The 22067-nt window shown below is 47.2% G+C and overlaps 1 protein-coding gene and 1 long non-coding RNA gene across 12 annotated transcripts in view; one reads left to right on the top strand and one right to left on the bottom strand.

Moving 5' to 3' along the window:
- Positions 1–5075, top strand: part of ADGRB2 (adhesion G protein-coupled receptor B2) — a 163779-nt gene extending 158704 nt beyond the window's left edge. For 8 of the 10 annotated variants that reach the window (XM_083751606.1, XM_083751607.1, XM_083751602.1 and 5 more), the window contains 3 exons: positions 2307–2411; positions 3627–3680; positions 4081–5075. In XM_083751606.1, the coding sequence (XP_083607732.1) occupies positions 2307–2411; positions 3627–3680; positions 4081–4263 (342 nt within the window). In that variant the 3' untranslated portion in view covers positions 4264–5075. The remainder of the gene's footprint in view (positions 1–2306; positions 2412–3626; positions 3681–4080) is intronic. The other 2 variants (XM_083751604.1, XM_083751609.1) reach the window with 2 other exon arrangements.
- LOC310850443 lies at positions 4–9951 on the bottom strand. Of its 2 annotated transcripts, none has more exons than XR_014567317.1 (3): positions 9680–9951; positions 2847–2938; positions 4–1156 (listed from the first exon to the last, which is right to left on the bottom strand). It is a non-coding gene; the product is annotated as an uncharacterized lncRNA (long non-coding RNA). The 2 variants fall into 2 exon arrangements; XR_014567318.1 differs by lacking the exon at positions 9680–9951 and adding an exon at positions 3935–4074.
- Between the last annotated feature and the right edge of the window lie 12116 nt (positions 9952–22067).

The following is a 22067-nucleotide window of genomic DNA, read 5'->3' on the forward strand; positions in this document are numbered from 1 at the left end:
AGTGCCTGCCCAGTCTTCTCTTCTTCCTGATGTCTCAAAGAGACCTCCTTTGCCCCAACAAGATTATTCTTGTGCTCTGCACAGCAGATGTCTATATGATACAGATCTCTATCAGCTTCAGTTTGTTACAGACTTAAACTGGTTTAAAAATAATTCCATCTCCAACACTTGCCCCACAGAACCTCAGGAAGTGTAGTTCTGAGCCCAGGAGGCCTATGAATTTCTAGATATTCATGTCATGCAAGAGTTCCCAGGATTCTTTGGAGTCAGTGATACTTGTCTCAAACCAGTTAGGTTTGTAGTCTGGATATACGGCATGCCCCTCCAGACTCTTGTTGTTGTTGGGTATATTTTGCAAGCTGTCCTTACTACTGCAATAGTTTGTTAGTGGTGGATTTATACTGGACCATCCACACGTCATTCCACTTTATTCTGCAATGCTTCCCTAATGTTATCGCATTGTTGCTAATCTGGAGGGGGATCTCTTGCACTATAGTGCCAGAAAAGCAGAGCAAAACAAGCAAAATGGAATGTGTGTCTCATAGCAAGTTACAGGATTTGGGCAGGAAGTTATGGGACATGCACTGATGGGAAACAAAGCAGTATCTCCATCCCCAAACCACACAAACAGTAGAAAGCAGCACCATGTGTAACCACCCCAATGCAATCATGAGCACGTAATCATGTGACAAGTTAGAGAAGGTTTTAGCCAGCTGGTGTGTGGGTATGTAAGGAGACAAAACAGGATAGGGGAGAGAACCCCCACCCCACCCCTTTACTTAAGGCTCTCTTCTCAGAAGCCCAGTCAGTTTCTGGAGAGTCTCATATGTCATGCATGAGGAAGGGAGTAAGCACCGCAATACCCATTTTGTTTATTTCCTCTCTCAAGCCTCTTTTCCTGGTTCTGATTTAAGCATAATCTGATGAAATAGGCCCCCAAGTTTTATAACGGGCAATAAAGAGCGTTAGCAGTTGATTAAAATGCCGGAGCCAGAGATGCGAGTATTTTAGCTGAGTTTATGGGGGAAGAGGTAATATCCTTCCACTTACTGCGAAAGGTTTGATAGTGGGGTGCAGCTCCAGCCAGCCTTAAAGGCTCATCATCAACTGATTTCCGCCCATAAACGTTGACCTGACAGACTCTCTGGTCCTTGATCTGAGGAAAAGAAAAACAACACTCTGGGCCATCCTGCCAGCCACTTAACATCCAGCAGGGGAGAGGCAATAGCTTTCTGGAGCATTGACACAAGGTATGATAAGGACCTTCCAGGCTGCACCCACCTCATCCTGTGAACAGAATTTGCTAGGCTTTGTAGTGCTTCAGGAGCCTGCAACAGCCTGAGACCACAACAGGACACAAGGAATGAGAAAACCACAGGGAACAATGCCTCTTTCAGACCGCCTAAAGCTCTCTTAAAAACTACTTCCTGCCTCCAGCCAGCCCCGGTTCTTTGTGAGTGGAAGTTCAACAATGCTTTTGAATTTCCCCTTCAAAAACTAAAAGGATATATTGCAGAGGTTAGAGTAGATGACCCTCTAGGTCCCTTCCAACTTTACAGTTTTTGAGGGAGTTTGCTTCATGCTTGTTATCTAAGTGGCTACTCCTTGTGCAACACTAATCAGGATAATATATTTATTGTTAGTATATTATTGGCCATCCCAGCTCACCTGATCTGGGGAAATAAAGAGATTTTCTCTTAATAGCACAAAACTCTTCCCGTTCAAAAATCTTCAGAACAGCCCTGCAATGTTGACCAGTACTGATCATCCTCATCATCTGCAACAAGGATGCCGGGCATTTTTCAGTCTGAGGGCTGCATTCCCTTCTGGAAAACCTTCTGGGGTGAGGGGAACCTGCCAGGGTGAAAGGCAAAAAAGTGGGTGGAGCAATGGAGGTGACTCTTCTTCTCTCTTTTTTGCAAATGTCAGAGCTTACACACACATACACAAAAGGCATTATCACAGTTCAGAGCTAGGAGGACCAATGGTCTAATGCAGCATCTTCCTGCGTTGCAAGCAAAAGTGCTTGGGGAGGAGGGTGTGCAGGAGGGATGTGAACAGAGGAGGAATCTGCGGAAGTCCACATGAGGTTCTCCACTCCTGCTGCACAAGCAAGTGCTGGCTTAAGGCTGCCAAGGGAGTCCAAGGCTCAGGCTGGGATGGGCAGGGGACTCCTCACATTTCATGTGCTTTGAACCATCCAGAGTTGCTTTGGGGAGATGAGCTCCTGTGCCCACTGACTTCTCTGCTCTTTCTCTGCTCTCTCTCCCTCCCCTCTCGGGACTTGTTGGTTTAAAAATCTGCAGAAAGTCATGCATACAAGAAAGCGCCACTCAGAACTTTACCACGAGCTGAATCAAAAGTTCCACACACTGGACCGGTATCGGGCTCCAGCTACCAACGCAGCAAAGGTAAGAATGGGAGGAAAGCAAAGGAACAAAATCCTTCCTCATTAAGGCTCGGAGAGCATCTGGCAATAGTACTGAGCAGGGCTTAATCTGATTGGCAGGGGTGGGGTGTGTGGTTCAAACTCAGCACCTGTTTTGAATGCCTCTGGAACATGTGACATCATAATGCTCCTGAGCATATGCAGAAGTCAGGGCAGATGAAATAATTTAATTGGTGCAACACAGATTTCACATTTGGGGTTTGTTTGGACAGGATGATCACTGATTTTTTTTTAAAGAAAGTTGCATTTAACTATGAAAGATAAAAAAGAGTCTCATGACACCTTAAAAACTAGGAATCTTATTATGGACCAATAGAGTCCACTTCTTGATGAACAGAATTGAATTTCTTTGGGTCTGAATAGAGACAATGGTTTTCTTTCCCAATACTATACTCACCTGCTATATAGGAGGCATCCACAGTAGGGTGTTTCTGAAGGCAGCTAAGAGGACATTGGGTTGTATCCAACTAAGGTTTACTCAGAGTTGACCTGCTGAAGTTAAAGAACTTAAGTTAGTCATGTCCATTAACTCCAAACAGGACTAGCAGCGCATCCAACCCATTTGTTTACTTGGGCTTTTCTGCAACCACATTATTGGCCAATTTTAGATAATGTACATATCCCCAACATTGTTTAGAGTTTGCTGTTGATTTTATTTAGATTTTATGCTCTTAACACTTGAATGATGAATTTTGTTCTATAAACCACTTTGGGGTCCTTGAATGTATTTTAATAAATAAAACAATAAATAATTAACCCCACATTGCCAAATTGTTTGCCACTTATCACTGCTATCGGAAAAGGGTCACTGTGCTTCTCTTACATGTATTCTGGCTCTAACTGAACTGTCACTATCTGTACTTTTTCTATTGTTTCCCCCTGACCAACCCCAACCATCCACGCTGCTTACAATTCCACCCCTGTTACAACCATGTGCATAGCTAAGCTGTGCCTGCAACTGAGGATGTTTAAAATGCAGATTAAATGTGGAGACAAGAAGAAAATGCACTACAAAGTGACATAGACTAGGAATTCTCCGATTCACCCATCCTTAGTGTAAACTCTGCTGAATTCCACACCAAGAAATACCACAGTTTGGGCCCAGGTTGAGTTGGATCACAGAGTGGGAGGGGAGGCATAGTCTATGGGCTTAATTCTTCTTGTTGTTCTCACACAGAGAGAAAAGCGGTGGAGCGTCTCTTCAGGGAGTGGGGAAAAGAATATGCCTGCCGTAAGTTTTTGTTATCCTTTGATAACGGGAGAGGAAGGAAGAAGAGAGATGCATTATGGGAGAGGATTTGCTGGTGCTGGCCACCTAATATACAAAGTAGGAAACAGGCCAAAGCCATCAAGAAGAGCATCTGTAGCTTCTAAAGCTATTGCTGAGTCCACAGGACACCAGAGAGCCTTGGCAAAGGCAATTGCTATATGTAGAGAATACCACAGTCATGCTACGAAGGGTTTTGGACAGGATTCCAGTCTCACCTAGAGGCATCCTTGTATGTGCTCTGTTACAGTCATTTCTGGGCCAGCTATTTTCAGTGGAAGCCGCTCTGTGTATCTTGTGCAGTTTATTTTTCACTCTGTAGCCTAACAGCACCCCTCCCCTTTTCTCTCTCTTCTTTCCCCAGCAGGAAGTCACCAGCCCAGAGAGCCGGCAGCAGAAGCAGAAGTCTTGGAGCACCTTCAAGGCCATGACGCTGAGCTCCCTGCCCTCCAAGCACCGGGAGAAACTGGAGCTGCACTCCGCCGACTGGGAGAAGCATTGCATGAGCCTGGATCTATCCGAGGGGGACTTCCAGACAGAAGTGTGAGCCACGTGAACTCTGGGATTTATTGATCTATAAATATATATAAATATATATATATATTTTCACACTGACACTTTGGAAAAAGAAGACAAAAAGAAAAGACAGCTCCATCCCCTTCCAGCGGTTTTACTGAGGAGGGGGGCAGTTTTGGAAACAGTGGCCACCTCTTTAGATGGTCCTCAAGAGGAGGAGGAGGAGGAGAGGGGGCGGGATAGCAGGAGCTGCACCCTCCCCAAGTGTCACAAAGGCACAGCCATGCACACACCCCACATAAGCACTTGCTCCACTTGGAGGTCATGAGGAGGCGGGGAGGCATTCACACACAGAGAGAAAGACACACGCCTTCTGCCAGCCCCTCTTTTTCCCCGTGCAGTGATTCACCGCCAGGATCCAAAAGCGCTCACACAATCACGCCAGCGGCTGTTCCGGCCTCAGGACTTGGAGGGGCAGGGGCAGGTTTCCCCCCACTTGGGGGCAAGAGAACCAACCTTAACTCTTTTCTATCTGGACCTTTCCTCACGCCATGCACTGTGTGCATGGCCAGCAGTCTGGGATAGCTGTCGCCACTGCCCTGCGTCTCCCCATTTGAGACTCGGCTCCTTGCACCGTCCTCCCTCCAGCACCAGATCTCCCTGACTGGGCAGCGGGGGAGAAGACCTGGCTCCTTCTCTGCCCCATTCTGCCCCAGGTTGAATCTGAGTCTCCCTCCCTACCTGGAACACCCTCCCTACGTCTTCCTTCCCCATCCTCACCTGCTCTATCCCAGGCCGGGCGGGCGCTATGTTTGTTGGAAATAAAACATTCACTCTGTGGAACTTTTGCTGCTGTTTCATTCTTGGTTTTACTGCTCTTTGACCAATGATGTAAGAACAAGCACACGACGCCCTGTTACATCATTGACCAATGATGTAAGAACAAGCACACGACGCCCTGTTACATCATTGACCAATGATGTAAGAACAAGCACAGGACGCCCTGCCTTATACCAAGTCAGTATATGGCTGACGAAAATTCATTAACAGTAATGTACCAAAATTCAACACGTTCTAATACTTAAGAGTCTTAAATGCTATTTACAATGCCAAAATAACATACCCAACTCAATATTTCAAAGCCAAGCAGTTCAATATTCTTGCAATAAGTCCAAGCAGTGCTTGGAGGGCGGCACAGGGGGGACACATACCCCTAAACATTTTGTGAATCTAAGTTTGGCCTCATTGAAGGGCAGTATTTCAATATGAGTAGGAAAATGAGAGTACCCCTAAACATTTTTTTTAGAAAAAAGCACTGAGTCCAAGAGAATAACTCTCTATTTCTATATTTGTTGCTGATGCGATTCCAATGGAACTCCAGCAACAAGATAACTTAATATCAATCTTTGTTTCATAAATCTTCTTCTGGTCGGCCCGAAATGGAACTTCAGCCTTGAGAAGACACTCTTTTCAAAGAGAGCAAAGCTGGCTCATGCTTGAGCCGCTGTCCTTGTTTTTTGCATTGACCGTGAAATAGCAAAATCTGAGGGCTTACTAAACCCCTAACAAGCCTCCATAATGGATATTATTGGGCTGTCTTCAGCCTGGAAGGTAGCACAGGTTGGGTAGGCTTGTTCTCCCTTAAAAAGGGGGAGGTGATATCATGTGCGATTTTGATCTGACCTCCCCAGTTTGGGACCTGCTAAGCCAAATGTAGCCCACCAGCTTGCTCTGGGGTCCTTCCAGATGCTTGAAATGCAGGCTTCTGACCAGACAGTAAAACCAAAATATTAACTGAACCTTAGCTGCGTCACCATACCTGGCTAATGGACTGTATTTTACTTAGAATCATAAAATCATAGAGGTGGAAAGGACCAAGAGGGTCATCTGTTCCAACCACTTGCAATCTTTTGCCCAATGCGGGACTTGAACCCACAACCCTGAACTGTTCCTCAGAAGGCTTGGTTTCCAGACCCTTAACCATCTTGGTCACCCTCCTCTGCACACGTTCCAGCTTGTCAATATCCTTCAATTGTGGTGCTCAGAACTGGGCACAGGACTCAGGGTGTGGTATGACCAAGACTGAACAGAGTAGTGCTATTACTTCCCTTGATCTGTACACTGTTGGTTGTGGGTATCTAGAGTTTCAGATGGGACTTTCCCAGCCCTATTCAGAGATGCAAGGGATCAAACTTGGGACGGATGCAAGTCTCAGGATTTTTGCACATCACAGAACCTGGATTCCTTGAACACAGGGGAACTCTGGCTACACACTACTTAGGTCATGTATATCACAGTGACAATGTATCTGAGTGAGGTTTTGCACACCCCTGGGCAGGCACTGTTTATTTCTGCTGGGCTCCAGAGTACCCTGAAAGGAAAATGACAAAATGACTGTGCATCTTCAGCTGCTCCACATGTTTCCAGAGGCAGCAGGGAAAGCAAAAACTGTTTGACAATAAATACAGCCAGCGGGGAGTTTGGAGAACACCTTCATCCTGAGTCACCTTGTTAGAACAGATGGGAAGCAGCCACATTGGACTGGTTCCTTGGGAGGGCTCTACTGCCAAGTGCAGGCTCTGCTTGGCAGCTGTTCCAGCGCAACACAAAAGGAAGAAGGGAAGAGCGGCGATTATTGATCCTTCCTTGCCCACAAAGAGGAGGAGGAGTCTAGAACTGCTGGCAATTTCCAACCCAGCTGCAGTTCAGAGTTTGCAGATTTGGTTGGGAAATGGTGTTTTCTGAAATGAGGGGAGGCACGAAACACAATCTGTGGCATGCCCCACATGCCCCATCTGTCCACACCACCACCCTGCCCTCCAATCAGTCCTTCAGATGGGGCTGAAGTGAAACAACTCACATGCCTCCCAATTACAACTGATGAATCTAGAAGGCTCTTTCCGTTATTATTTGGTGGGGGCACCCTTTAAACTGGCTTGTCTGGGTTTGGGGAGATCTTACTGGTGGTAGTGCCCCCCTTGTTTCTTTTTATTGACCTTCAGGTGTTTGCAATTTAGCAAAAGGTTTCTATCTTGGTTTTCATTCACAAAAGAAATTCTGAAGCAGTTCAGACAATAATAAAATGTAAGACTATCCAATAAAAAAATAATCAATAAAGTTAACACAATAACCAAGGTAAGTGGTTATTAACAATATTACGGATCAGAGAAAGCCTGGCTCAGGGTTCTGAATAGCAGCTCCCATCCTCAGCTACCATTGGCTATGATGACTGGGGCTGATGGGAGTTCTGAAGGGGCATGTGCTGGCTACCTGAGGCCCAAGTGAACAGGTAGGTCTTTAACAACAACAACAATGACAAAATTCTTATACCCCACCCATCTGACTGCCCCAACCACTCTAGGCAGCTTCCAACAAAAATACAGAGGGAAAGAAGAAGGATAAGGAAAACCTAACCTAACCAAACCATCAAGCCTTAAAAACTTCCCCAAGCAGGGCTTCCTTCAGATGTCTACAAAAAGTTATATAGTTGTTTAACTTTTTGACATCTGCTGGGAAGGTGTTCCACAGGGTGGTGCCTTGTAATTTCACTTCTCACAATGGGGAAACTTCCAGAAGGCCCTCTGAGCTGGGCATCAGTGTACGGGCTGAACAATGAGGGTGGAGGCACTCCTTCAGGTATACAGGGCCGAAGCCATTTAGGGATTTAAAGGTCAACACCAACACTTTGAATTGTGCTTAGAAACATACCGCAAGGCAACATGGATCTTTTAAAACCAGTGTTATATGGTCCCAGCAGCTGCTCCCAGTCACCAGTCTAACTGTCGCATTCTGGATTAGTTGTAGTTTCTGAGTCACCTTCAAAGGTAACCATGTAGAGCGCATTGCAGTAGTTCAAGTGGAAGATAACCAAACCATGTACTACTCTGGTGAGACATGGTTGGTGTTCACCAGATCTCAATAAGGAAGAGTATTCCTAATGGTAAGTGCTACCATGGAGAAGCCCCTCCTGTGTGCCCCTACCAGATGGGTGTCTGAAGGGTATTGTATGGCCGGGAGGACCCCAACCACAGACCAGAGAACAGTCTCTCAGATAACATCGCCTCTCAGACAACAAGACTAACACTTTAAACCTAGTTTGGTTACTGATTGGCAACCAAGACAGGTCATTCAGTGCAGGAGATTATGAGTTGCCCAACAGGGTGCACCACTGTGAGATCCCAACTCCCATTCACCCCAGTCACCATTGTCCAGTGATCAGAAATGCAGTGGCAGTTCTGCAATGTCTGAAGAGCCACAGGATCCTCTTCCTTGATTTGAAAGCTGCCAGCAGTGCAGGCCACCACACACACAAACACATGTTTAGAACAGAATCTGTGTATCTGGCAAAGGCATTTAAAAGCCCAAAGAAAGGGAGGATGTAATTCTCTAATTCCATAATAGGGCTGCCTCTTTATGCCCTTCCATTAAAAAAAATAAAATATGGAATTTTTAAAGGGCCTGGGCCAAAGAAAAATAATAATTCTGAGTTCCTGGAACCAGGTCCATGGGAAGTTGATATATGGAGGATTCTGTCCTGGAACAGAGTTCTGGAGTTGATTAATTCCTGCTCTATGAGGCCATGAACAAGAAAAAGTCCTAAACACAGCGCACTCACCCATTAACACCAGTCCCACCAATTTTGTCTGCATCCCCCAATCCACTGTGTGCCTCTTGGCTTTCCTGGGACACTGCTAATTTGCTGTCTCTTGTAACAGCTGACCATGTGGTGCTGAAGCATCTGGCTGGGTTTCTAATGAGACTGACCCTAGACAGTTCCTGAGAACTGCAGACTTTTAAAAACAGGTTTGATGTGTGAGAGTAAGATTTAATCCAAGTCTATAATGGGCAGACAGGTTAGTAATAAGGGACCACACTGCCAAAAGCAGAGACACCAGAGCTTTATACAAAGGGAGTGTTCAGTTTCTTGTTACCCTCTGTTCCTTCATTATGAAGTTCCTGCTCAGGCCAGGGGATAAATGCAGTCTTCAGGACTCTGACCAGGCCAGGCTTCTCAGTGACTCCTGCTCCTGGAGTGTCTGAGCCAGCCTGGAATGTGTCCTCAAATGTGTTCTGTAGTGATGCCTCTGGCTCACCTGAATGGAAGATGGAGAGATTGGGGGGCAGGTGTGATTAGGGCAGCTGTTCATGTAGGAATGGGTTTAAGCACTAGGAGAGGATATATATTGTTAAGTTATTATCCTTGCTCATGTGAGTAAGATTAGTAGAGTACCACTCTTTGCAGCTTAAATTTAGACGCTAAAACAAAGTTGATTTAACCTTCTAGAAACAATAATCCAGGATGCTTTAAGGCAAACTGGATTTTTCTGGTATTACTAGGGTTGATTTTTTTATATAGGAAAACCCGAATAGATATTACCCCATTTTCCTCCTTAAAAACATCAACCACAAAGACGTTTTGTGAAGAAATAAAAGTAGTATTTACTTACATAATCTAGGTCTTGAAACATCACCTATAGTAGTAAAATGAAGGCAGGTTTATAACTACAGTGGTACCTCGGGTTAAGAACTTAATTCATTCTGGAGGTCTGTTCTTAACCTGAAACTGTTCTTAACCTGAGGTACCACTTTAGCTAATGGGGCCTCCCGCTGCCGCCGCGCCACCGCTGCACGATTTCTGTTCTCATCCTGAAGCAAAGTTCTTAATCCAAGGTACTATTTCTGTAGCAGAGTCTGTAACCTGAAGTGTCTGTAACCTGAAGCATCTGTAACCCGAGGTACCACTGTACTGTTACAAAAGTACAAAATGTAAGTTTAAAAATGGGTCTGAGCTGCAGAACTCAGACATGTACAAGTGAGCAGCATGGAAGCATGATGAAGAAAGAGAAAAATGCCTGGGCAAGCAGGAAGTATATAGGGCTACAGCTTCCTGTCTAGGCAGACAAAGCAAGTGATCTCACAGAGTTCTCTCTAGCAAATTTTACAGGACATCTCTGTGAGCCTCAGCTCCTTCATGTGCCTACCTGGCAAAACATGAATTGTTGGATTGACTGAAACATTGTCCTACAGTTGACTAGGCAAAGAGAGAAGCAGCAGCCTATCCAAGAAGAGCCTTGCTATAAAGCAGTGGGGGAGGGTTGCTTTTCTGCCCGAGGGCCACATTCCTTTCTGGGGAACCTTCTGGGGCCACAGGCCAGTGGTGGTCAGGGCCAGAGGGAGAAATGGTTAGGCAGGGGTCAGCAAACGTTTTCAGCAGGGGGCTGGTCCACTGTCCCTCAGACCTTGTGGGGTGCCAGACTATCTTTTGAAGGGGTGGGGAGGACGAATTCCTATGCCCCACAAATAACCCAGAGATGCATTTTAAATAAAAGGACACATTCTACTCATGTAAAAACACGCTGATTCCCAGACCATCCACAGGTTGGATTTAGAAGGTGATTGGACCGGATCCAGCCCCCGGGCCTTAGTTTGCCTACCCATCGGTTAGAGCAAAAGATGAAAATGTGACTTTTGTTTTTACACACACCCCCTCTCTGTCATCCATCCAGGCAAGCAAGAAACATATTCAGAGTTCAAGGATACGTTTGCAGCCAGACACCAAAATACTGGCAGGGAACGAAGCAGAGGGGTGTGGCTGAGGAGGAGGAGGTGTAGCCCAAGGAGAGTCCTGAGGGCCAAAGAGGGAGACCGGGAGGCCACATTTGACCCCTAGGCATGAGGTTCCCCACTCCTGTTCTAAAGTGCATAGGGTTCCTGTGTTCAGTCAGGGCAACTGGTTGCTGAGGTAAGTCCCAAGCTCCCCCCTCTGTACTGCTGTGGGCCACCTGCCTGTCTGCTGGTCTGTGCTAGTTATTTGTCACTCTTTCAGCCAAAAGCCCGGAAGCTGCATGTCAGTGTGTGTGTGTGTGTGTGTGTGTGTGTGTGTGAGAGAGAGAGAGAGAGAGAGAGAGAGAGAGAGAGAGAGAGAGAGATATGTTGGGTGGGTGTCAGGGGAATGCTCTTGTTTACTATTGTTATTATTGCCTCCTGAGTTGCAAGGCTGAAAGGAAAGCCTCCTTGTTTTCAGCCTCCATTTGAGACTGGTTCATCCATGGGTATGTAGAGGTGCCACTAAAGTTTGGCCAAAGCTGAATTATTTCCTCAGTTAAACCATCCAAGGAATTTGGAGTGGGGCAAAAAGAATGTTGATAAGAATGAAATTTCTCAGGCAGGCTGTCATACAACCCTGCCTGAGATGCAGAGAGGACATGAATGTAGATTGAGGCAAATGCGGCTGGAGACAGTTGGTGCCACCACTGCCTCTGACCATCAAACCCTTGGGAGACGGGAGCTGGAGGAAAAGACCCCCACCCAGAGACGGAAGTTGACAAGGCCAAGGGCAGAAGTTGCCACCAGATATGTCCAACGTGAAATTTCCAGGTGAATTTGGACATTCCCAAATCTAATGCAGCCTTCTCCAAACTGGTGCCCTCTAGATCCACTAGAATTTGGAATTCTGGTTCAAAACATCCAGAGGACACCAGGTTGTGGAAGGCCTATCTAATGCACCCTGAGGGAAGCAAAAAAAGCATTTCAATACAACTTGTGAGTTTTTCTTAGATAGGTTTGAGACATTCCTACAAACACAGTCTTCATTTGACAGATGCCCTTGAATAGGTGATTCAGGATCAAAGTCCTGTACAGCATTGCACTGCCTCACAAGCAATTATTTGCAACATCTTTCCTTTGACACAATCAGCTATGGTGGTAGTCAGCTAACATGGAAGGGACTCTGAATTTGGACTGGTGGAGAGTTGGGTTCAAATCTCTGCGCAGCCACAAAGTTCACTGGACTCAGCACTGTTTCTTAACCTAGCCTACCCTGACGGGTTATTGTTGGGAGAAATTGGAGCAGCAGAAGAGGCAGGGATCACACACTCACCAATTTCTTGGTGGAAGATCTGGGTATAACGGATTAAACAAATAACCAAGCAATGCATATTTGTGTGAGAAAGAGCTCCTGGCTCCCAACTCCTCTGGAGTGGGTGACCCTCTTAGTAACCCTCTTTTCTCCCATGTCTTCTTGCGTTCATTCGCCTTGCCACTTCCTCCCTCCTGCCTTTCTCCTCTCGTCACAAGCACCAAGAGATTGAGCTGGCATGGCAGAAAGGTTGCATGTCGGTTCTTCCATTCACTTGGCAGGGAGTCAGGCAGTTGCCCCCGCGGATTCGGGCAAATGCATTTTCATTTTCCTCCTGGAGAACGAAAAGGCGGGCCATTACCTAGGGAGGGAGCTGACCCCTTTTTCTGAAGGAAGAAAGGAAAGGAGGGTGTGAGGCTCCCATCACTCAGCCACATAATGGATGGCTTGGCTCTAGGGCCAGGGACCAGTCTTGGCTCTTAATCGAGAGCACGCACATGCAGGCACGTGTAAGTGTGCTTTGTGCCTTGAGTTACAATTCAATTTTTTAATATTTCAGATGGCTCAGGAATAGAATGGAACAAATCACCCACACAGACATTCGTGGCTTTATATTTCTTTTGAATAAGAGGACTGCCCTTGAACACGAAGACAGGAGTGAATGTGTGTGTTTGTGTGCTGTTGGAACCACTTTTGGCACCTTTGTACCTTGAGCTCCATCTCCATGGTTGGGGGTTTGTAGTGCTTAACATGATGCTGCCTGATGCTCACTCTTCTGCCAGAGTCCCAGGGCACACGAAAGCTGTCTCCTGCAACAAACAGCCCACCAGGCGGGATGCAGCACAACAGCTGTGCACAGTGGTCCACCCGAAGCTCGATGAGCCCACCTAGGTTTGCTAGAACAACTGCTCAAATAAAACTGCTGGTTGCTGCTGGCCTGGGTCTTCAGAAAGGAATAAATAAACCTAAAACCTGCCAAGTACCCATCAGGCCACAAAATGGGGCACATGGGCTGCATTCAGCTTGGTGGGCCAAAGGCTTCTAAAAAGAAACACATCTGCAATCTAAGCAATGGATATAACTGTACTCTTGGTACAATGGGCTAGTTTCGACATGCACTCACATATCCTCCATCCACTCAAGGAAGAAGCATGGTCGGAGTTCCAGGACACCTCCCAGTCAGGCAAACACACTCAAGGCATTTACAAAGTAAGTCCATTGGGGGGAGCAGCCTGCAGAGACCCAGAGGGCTGTAATTGGCCTCTGGTCCTGAGGGACCCAATTCCTGGAGTATGAAAAGAATCTGCCACTCGCACCTCATCCTCTCCCTCAAGTAGGTGGTGGGCTCAGAGAAAGAGGAGGCCAGCTAGACAGCAGTAACAGCAGAGGTGGCCAGCTTACTGAGGGAGGGGGCACCTGATGAAAAGAACTTGCCTAATGCCCTACCCATCCTGGAGCCAGCTCTAGCATAATGCACCAGGGAGCTTGAACCAGAGAACCTGGCAACAGGGGGCAGGTGGTTTAACTCCCTGCTCCACTGGGGCAGTCTGTAGGCGGAAGGAGAGAATAGTCCACTACAGCACCCCCCTCCCCCCGGAGGGGTACTGCATCTTATCAGCCCAGCCGGACCAGGTGATCTGAAGAGCCAATGGCAAACGACCCAGCCTAACTGTTGACTGAGGCTTGGCCATTTGGTTGGTGCAACTCTGGCTGCTAAGCATATAGAGACAGATAAGAAGGTCTCCCTTCCCTGCCCCTTGGACACCTGTCTTTTTTGGAACAGGACCACCTGTCCTGGCTCTCCCCATCTGATGAACTGGAACTCATGACAGCAGTTTTGCAAACAAAACAAAACCCCATCCATTTTCAGATTAGAATAGGACATAAGGCAAGTCCCTGAGTGATTGCACGAGGAGTCAAAGGAACAAACTCAGATGATGAGCCAACCGGTGACATGGCCCCTGGCCCCTGTACCTTTCTTTGAAAGAGAGGGTTGGCACAGCATTTAACAGCTGGAATCCCATGACTGGGCAAGGAAATGGGCACTCCTTCCAGTGGGCCGGCCAGGTTTGTGTGCACTGGCATCTTTTGCCTGCTTGGAATGTGTCCTTGAACTGGGACAGCGTCTTCCTTTCCTGGACTGAGAGGGTTTTCTGGGGGGAGGGGAAGCTGAGAGGTGTGCAGAAATACCCCACTGCTGCGTGGCTGGAATGGGGCACAACTGTACAAAAGTCTCATCCGTTGCTCTGCCTCCTTTGCCATTTTTCACATCCACCGCTGGCATGTGAGCACCTAGAAGGCTCCAGATGAGGGGAAGCGGCCTCAGGCTCCCCACCCTTAACTAGAATAATACAAGTCCACCACAATGTCACAGTTTTAAATGAAAATAGATATGTCAAGAGAGCACCGGTGAAGAAATAGGAAACAGATTGACTTGTCACAGCCCAAGAGATGATCTCTCAAAATTTTCTGGAAAATTCCTTTTTTCAACCCCCCACCCCACCCCCTAACTGTTGTAGAATTTAAACACGCCCACACCCACACAAACACATGACTCCTCAATATCAACATCCCTAAATAAGATTTTTGGACATAATCATGGATCCAGTTTTATTATTATTGAAAGTTATTTTTACAAAAAGTAATGGGCTGCTTGATCCCCCTGTTCATTCCAGTCTCCTCTTTTAGCTCAGCACTTCCTTCATCTATCCATATAAACTAACCATATAATTTCCCTCACCCCCATCCCCCAACTCAGAGAATATTAGATGAAATCTCCCCACCCCACCCCATTTTGGATGTGTTTGGGGAGAGTCCTGAGGGCCAGGTAGACAGGAGTGGAGAGTTACATTTGGTCCCTGAGTCTAATATTCTCCATCCCAGGTGAGGCATACAGCCAGGCCTGGCCAATAAGAAGCATCCCTATCACTAGGGCACCAGCTCAGGAAGACTGGCTGGAGGTGGGCAGGGGGAAGCTACCACCAATAACTTCCCTGGCATATGCCACCTGAGGTGGTTGCCTTACTGTGCCTCATGGCAGGACCGGTCCTGCACACTATGAACACCACCGGGGTGCCTCCCCTCTTCCACTTGCCTTCCCTCCTCATTATGGAGGCTCCTTCCTTCTTCCTCCCTCTGCTGTCTTCTCTGTTATTCTCCTCCAGTGCCAGTTTATTCATTTCAGCCCCATTAGGGAACTGAAAAGCAAAAAACAGGAAACACCACCCGACTGCAAATGGACTCATTCTTTTAAAGGAGAGAGATGCTGGTCTAATTGCTCTCGGATGCAGAAAGAGATGCGTTTGGAATGCAGGAGAAGGGAACAGTGGAGTAAAAAAAAGAGAAAAGCACCACAATCAGATCAACTCTCCTTTGGAGCCATTTCTGAGAACAGAATTGTGGGGGTCTCTTTCTCTTCCCACCACACCCCCAATGCAGTTCCAGCTACAGTAGGCTATTTGGTGATAAATGTCTTACATCTTCTAGAGCTGGTAATTTCAACCTTCTCAGACCCAGGTCCCACTTCTAACCCAAACATGCATTTGGCAAACCATTTTGTAACCTTTTACCACATGGTGGTAGTGCTCCTGTTGTGATCCACCTTGGATCAGGTCATGTCCCACCAGTGGATCTTGACCCACTAGATGAAGACCAGTATTCTAGAGATGTACAAAACTCCCTTAGAGAAGTTTTGCTTATCTTACCCACAGTCTTAACATAATTTCTGTGGATTTCTTGCCTGCACTGGACCATCTAAATGCACTTCAAATTTCACAACCTCAAGCTGTGTGGAACTCACACAGCCAATTTTATTGAAATTCCATTCCTACCCTGCAAAAACTAATAATCCTAGAGTTGTTTTGCCTGGGCAGAATTCTTCACATACATCTCAAATTTAGCTTTCGGGCAGTATAGATTGCCAGTTTTTACTGTTGTACCTCAAGTATTACAGCCAAGCTGGTTTCTTCAAGAGTAAACAAACAAAAAACAAGGCCAGACTCACTATGTGCTCTACTTGCTACAACATTTCAGTATCCCCACCTCTTTAACCATAGTGTTTCTGTCATCCATGCTATGCAAAGCAGTAGTTTTTCTTATGGAAAACTGGGGAAATCACTATGCAATGCCCTTCAACAATTTCAGTGCTCTTTAACTAAATATAATGCACTTTAAATGATTTCATGTGCACTGCCAGGGCCAATGGTCACAAATTAGTTTTCTACCAAAATGTTAGAAAACTATGTTATAGGGAGATAAAAGGAGCCACAGGATGATGGGCTTTTTCCTGTTGTTGTTGTTGTCGTCGCCTTGGTGATCTCACCTACTTTTAGTTATAACTAATTGCTTCTATAGATTGCCAGGAGTTTTCTATGACTGGTGGCAGCACCTGTCCTGTGTGGTCCCCTTCTCACCCTGCCCACATTCCACCCTCCATTTTGCCAAATTGAATCAACAGCAGGTGTTGGAACTGCTGCCATTTTTGCTTTCCAACTACATTCTGCTACACCAGAGGGTTGTGGGAATGTCAAAACGGTGGGTGGTTCACAGGCACCTGTTGCAGATCATGGCATCTGCTTGCAAGTCAACTTGGGGAGGGGCTGCCAGTGCTGTGAGGGGCCGACGGAGGGCAATTTGCCACTGGGCTCCTTGTACCTGAAGCCACCAGCCTTGCCCTCTTTTTTATTATTATTATGCATCACTTTGATTGGCATTTATCGGAAAGTGACCAAAACACTCTGCAAGTGCATTCTGGGACTGACTCAACAGGTTCTGGGGCAAAGCTTTGTGAAGCCCTCTGCAAAATCCCTTGAGCAGAATGTGATGGTTTGTGGGTGGGGGTTGGATTGCAGAGATCACCCTGCCCTCTGTTGCCTTTGTGTTGTGAATGAAAAGCCCCTTCATCTTCTGCAGGTTCATTACCTTCCCATTACAGCTCCTCTCATCCCTCATTGGGCCAGGGAGCTGGTGCTCTGGGGAAAAACCAATCCCTCTAAATTATGTCTCCTCCTGCTGCTGTTGCTGCATTGTTGTTCACCTATTTCATCTGGCTGACATGATAGTGGGGAGGGCAAGAGGCCAGCGCTCTAGCAGGAACAGAAATATTGCAGGAAAAAGGGCAGAGCAATGGGGTTCCCCACAACGGGGACATCTCAAGTGCCAAAGATTCCCCACCCCTGATTTAAAGGTCAAAGCCAATACTTTGAGTTGGGCTCCTTTGACTGGGGCCATATGCACCAGTCACTGTGCATGCACGAGCAGAATTCTGCTCCACTGGGCAGCCCCATGTAGAATACATGACTACTTTTTCCTGGATTACGGAAGCAAGGTCCAATCCCACTAAATACAGCTGGCATCAGCTCTCTGACCAAGCTACTGGCTGATCCCTGAGCTGCACTGCAATTCTTCACCTGATCCTGTGCAACAGTGCCTTAGTGGTCCCCAGTGGAGCCTTCGAGCCCTGAGGTCAGAAACAGAGATTGTCTGCCACTTGTATGATGCCGATACCCAGGGGTTTGCTAGGAAACAGTTCAAGGCTCTCCAACGCCTTGCTGCTTCTCATACAACATGGGAAGTTTTATGGATCCTGTCTCCGGCTGAGGCTGCCGGTAGATCTAGGGATGCTGAAGTCAATTACCCTCTTTGGCGCTTGGCCAGGCTGCAGAGCCTGCTGCCTTTTAGCATTTATGAATGTTGCTGTGGCTTTCTTTAATGACCACCCAGAGGTCAGGGCCAGTTGGCGCTCACTGTCTTTGCAGAGGTGACTCTCCGAAGCTGGTGCATTGTTACCGTTCACAGCAACACACAGTGAACTGTGTGTACAAGTGTGGGGGCAGGGAGAAGCGCTGCCAAAGAGCTGCCACCCCCTGCTTATAAGATTTATCCCTCAAATAAACTCCCAAGAAACAAACACTAATGGATCAGAGGCCGAAGGGCTGCAGATTGCTAACTCCACAAGGAAATAGGATTGATAGAGAATGATTTTTTTCGTAAGAACATCCTGCTAAATCATCCCTCTAAACCCAATGACAGCGAGACAGTGCTGTGTAGTGGTTTGAGCAGCATTAATTAAGTTGTCAGGTGGGCTTAGCTCCCCGATCCATCATCCTTAAACCACCGCTGGTCCTGCATGTCGCTAGCTGTTTGCAGTAGCCCTCGGCCCAATCAGCCCTACCTGCTGGGTATCTGTTGTGTTGCGGGGGTGACAGTGACGTTTCTGGGGGTGGCGTGGCCTCAGAGTTGGGTCGTGGGCCATGAGTTTTGAGCCAGGAGCTAGGCATGACTAGCCAGTGGTCGGAATCAACAAGCCAGGCTGTGGAGGTTTCTAAACCCAGGGTCCCCAAACTAAGGCCTATGGGCTGGATAAGGCCCGAGGGACTCATTTATCTGGCCCACGGCAACCCCTGCTGCCCGCTGCTGCCACCCACTCTTACTGGTGCTGCACTGTGCAGTTGCCCACTTCCGGGTCGCGCAAGAATTATTTCCAGTGCACATCCAGGTTGGAGGAGGCCCGTGCACATGCGCACAAGCTATTTCCGGTGCTCCTCCAACCCGAAAGTGCGCTGGAAATAGTGTATGCACACGCATGTGGGCATGTGCTCCCCCGCCCTCCGGCCCGCCGCGCAATCAGCACTGGAGATACTGGCCCAAGGCACAGTAAGTTTGCAGACCCCTGTTCTAAACAGAGGTTGGAGAGCCATCTGCCAGGGATTCTTTAACTGTGATTCCTGCTTTCCAGGGGGTTCAACTAGATGAACCTTGAGATCCCTTCCAACTGCACAGTTCCATGGTTTTATGACGAGATAACAGACTAGAGGGCAAGAGCAAGCCAGGAGTCAGGAGCAAAAAGCAAGGGGTGTAGGAATACAGTGTTGCAGTCAGTCCTACTCAAAGTTAGACCCATTGAAACCTAAACTAGCTGTGGCTACTGATGCCAGTGGGTTTCCTCTGAGTAGAATTAGCACTGAATACCCAAAGGAAGGAAACGGCCTTATAGTCAGACCCTTGGTTCATCTGCCTCAGTGTTGTCTCTACTGACTGGCAGCAGCACTTAGGCAGGGAATTCTAGCCCTACCTGCAGATTCTACTGGGGATTGAAGCTTGGACCTTCTGCATGCAAGGCAGGTGATCTGTTCCTGAGCTATGGCCCTTCCTTAAAAGGAGGGCCAAAGGACAACAGGGCACAGGAACAAACCAGAGCTTAGGGAGACCTGATGCCATGAACTGGCAGGACAATGGGGAGGAGGAAGAGGATCCCAGTGAGGGGTGTAGCTGGGGCTGGGACACACCGGGGCAAGCAGGGGATGGGGAAGTAAGTACTCACAGGGTGATGAAGGATGGCAAAGGGATGGGCATCAGTGAGCAGGAATCACAGCAGCAGGACCCATCACCAGAGCCAAAGGGACCACTGTCTCCGTTAACACGGTGGGCTCTGAGGCATAGGGAGCAGCAGCAGGAGAGGTGTTCCAGGAGGCTGAGTCAGGCAAAGGCCCACAGCCCAGCTCCCTAGCTGGCCAGGTGGGGCTCACTAGCTCTGGGATGAGGGATGTGATTCTTCAGCTGGAGTAGGAACAGGTGAGGGTCCCTTGCCTCGTCAAGCCCAGATGCTGCAATCAGCATGCAAAGTATAGAAGGGCAACAGATCTGTGCCTGCTCAACTGGACCTCAGCTTGGATGTTCTAGGATCTCTGTGGGACTATGCTTCAGTCTGGACTTTGGACTGACTGGGAACATGATATATGGAATTGCTGCCAGATAGTCCAGGGATTCGGGACACCTTATTGTTCATGTATGACTCAGCTGCCAAAGGAAACTGTTTATACACTTGCCTGCTGAGAGAAAGCCAGTGGTCAGCCTGCGTCAATCCAGAGTCAATCCAGAGGGTTTTGAAGAAGGCAACTGCCAGCAGTTCAGTGGCTCAGCACATGGGGTAAGTGGCAGTGGTACGCAGGGTTTCAGACAAGGGGCATTCCCAGCTCTTTCTGGGGATACTGGGGATTGAACCTGGGACCTTTGTGTGCAAAGCAGATGCTCCACCACTGAGCTACAGCCTTTCTCTGAAGATACCAGCTAATTGGCCAGAAGGGAGATGGCAGGAGCATGCTGGATTGGGTGTGACAGTGGCCTCTAATGCATTAGTGGTGAGTTTATACTGGACTGTCTACTCATCATTTGACTTTATTAGTTGTTCTGTGATTCTTCCCCAATTTACATGATTGCCATCTAGAAGGACAGGATTTAAGCAGGAACCTAAGAACATAATAAGAGCCCTGCTGCTGGATCAGGCCAGTGGCCCATCTAGTCCAGCATCCTGTTCTAACAGTGGCCAACCAGATGCCTGTGGGAAACCCACAACCAGGATTTGAGCACAAGTGCGTTCTCCCTTGCTGTGTTTTCCAGCAACCAGTATTCGGATGCATTCCTGCCTTCAGCTGTGTAGGCAGAGCATAGGTATCATGGCTAATAGCCCTCTCCTCCAGGAAATGACAGGACATGCACTAGTTGGAAGCAAAGCAGTATGTCTGCCCTGAAAATTTTGCAGGCATAATAATAATAATAATAATAATAATAATAATAATAATAAATTATTTATACCCTGCCCATCTGGCTGGGTTTCCCCAGCCACTCTGAGCGGCTTCCAACAAAATATTAAAAATACATTAAAACATCAGTCATTTAAAAACTTCCCTAAACAGGGCTGCCTTCAGATGTCTTCTGTACTGAGTATTAAGACAGAGGTCACATATGACCACCCTGGAAACATCATGGGCCCAAGTCATTATAAATACACCATAAACAGGGCGTCTGGAACGGCCCCTGATGGGCCCAGCTGCCTGGCTAATTTCCTCTGACGAAGCCATCCATCTTTTTCTTCCTTGCCTTTCCTGATGGCTCTCTCTTTGCCAACGCTTTGCAACAGAAATATTTAGTTTGCAACCATCAGCAGTTCGGGAAGTCGGGGGAAGAAATCCCTGAACCTCAAAGGAGGCCAAGAACGAGAATAAATGGATAGCTTATTTTAGTGAAAGTGAATTTTTTTTATATATATAAAAGTTGTATATTGGTGTACGTGCATCTCTGCTGAGGGAGTGGAGGAGGTGCTAACGAGGGTGAGAAATGCTGTTTATTTGCCAGCTCACGCTTTCACTTGGAGGGCCTGCGTAATTAGAATGTAACCAGTTAAATAATGTATGGCCATCCGGAGGGAATTCGCCTACCTGTGCATATGTGAGTAGGGCTTTCTCTGCGGGTAGGAGATTTCCCAAGCATGCCATTCCCCCCCCCCCCCACTGCTCCATGCTCCTTCCACAGGAGGATTTGATTTGGAGGAAAGTGCAGCTTTATTGCCGCAGAAAGGTTCACATCCTCCAACTCTGCCAGATCATCTGTACCTTAACCAGACAAAACTTAAAAATACAAATACTTGGGAACTGCATCATTCATCATGCATGCACGTGAATCTTAGGAAGAATTAGTGCTTGTTTTCCGGGCCCTCTGCTTCACCCTTTTGTACAGTGTGTGTTAGTGGGGACGTGCTAAATAAATCAACATTTTTTGTTTTGTTTATTTTTTAAAGGGAGGCTTACAGGTACAAGAGGCTGCAAAGCAGTAATTAGAAGTAACAGGGTTACAATCTAAATATGTATGACTTAGAAACTGCATTTGAAGGATTCTAAATGCTTCACAGGCATTTCAGCCGAAATCCCTATAGCAGTCCTGTGGGGTAGACCTATGTTATCCTCATATTGCGGATAGGGGCACTGAGGCTGAGTAGTAGGAGATTCCTTAAGGCCAATGAGTGAGCCGCTGGCTGAGCTGTGAAGTGAATGTTTCCTAACTCGGAGATCACACTTGGAAAGTAGAAACTTCCCCCACCCCAGCCAACAGAATATTCAGGGATGGTTGTCAACGTGTGATCTGGAAAATGCTTCCCAAGTTCTTCTGCAAATGCAAGGATTGGCCTTTGAGATAACACAGAG

Source organism: Podarcis gaigeae (genome assembly GCF_964106915.1).
Source record: "Podarcis gaigeae genome assembly, chromosome: 8".
Taxonomy (NCBI): Eukaryota; Metazoa; Chordata; class Lepidosauria; order Squamata; family Lacertidae; genus Podarcis; species Podarcis gaigeae.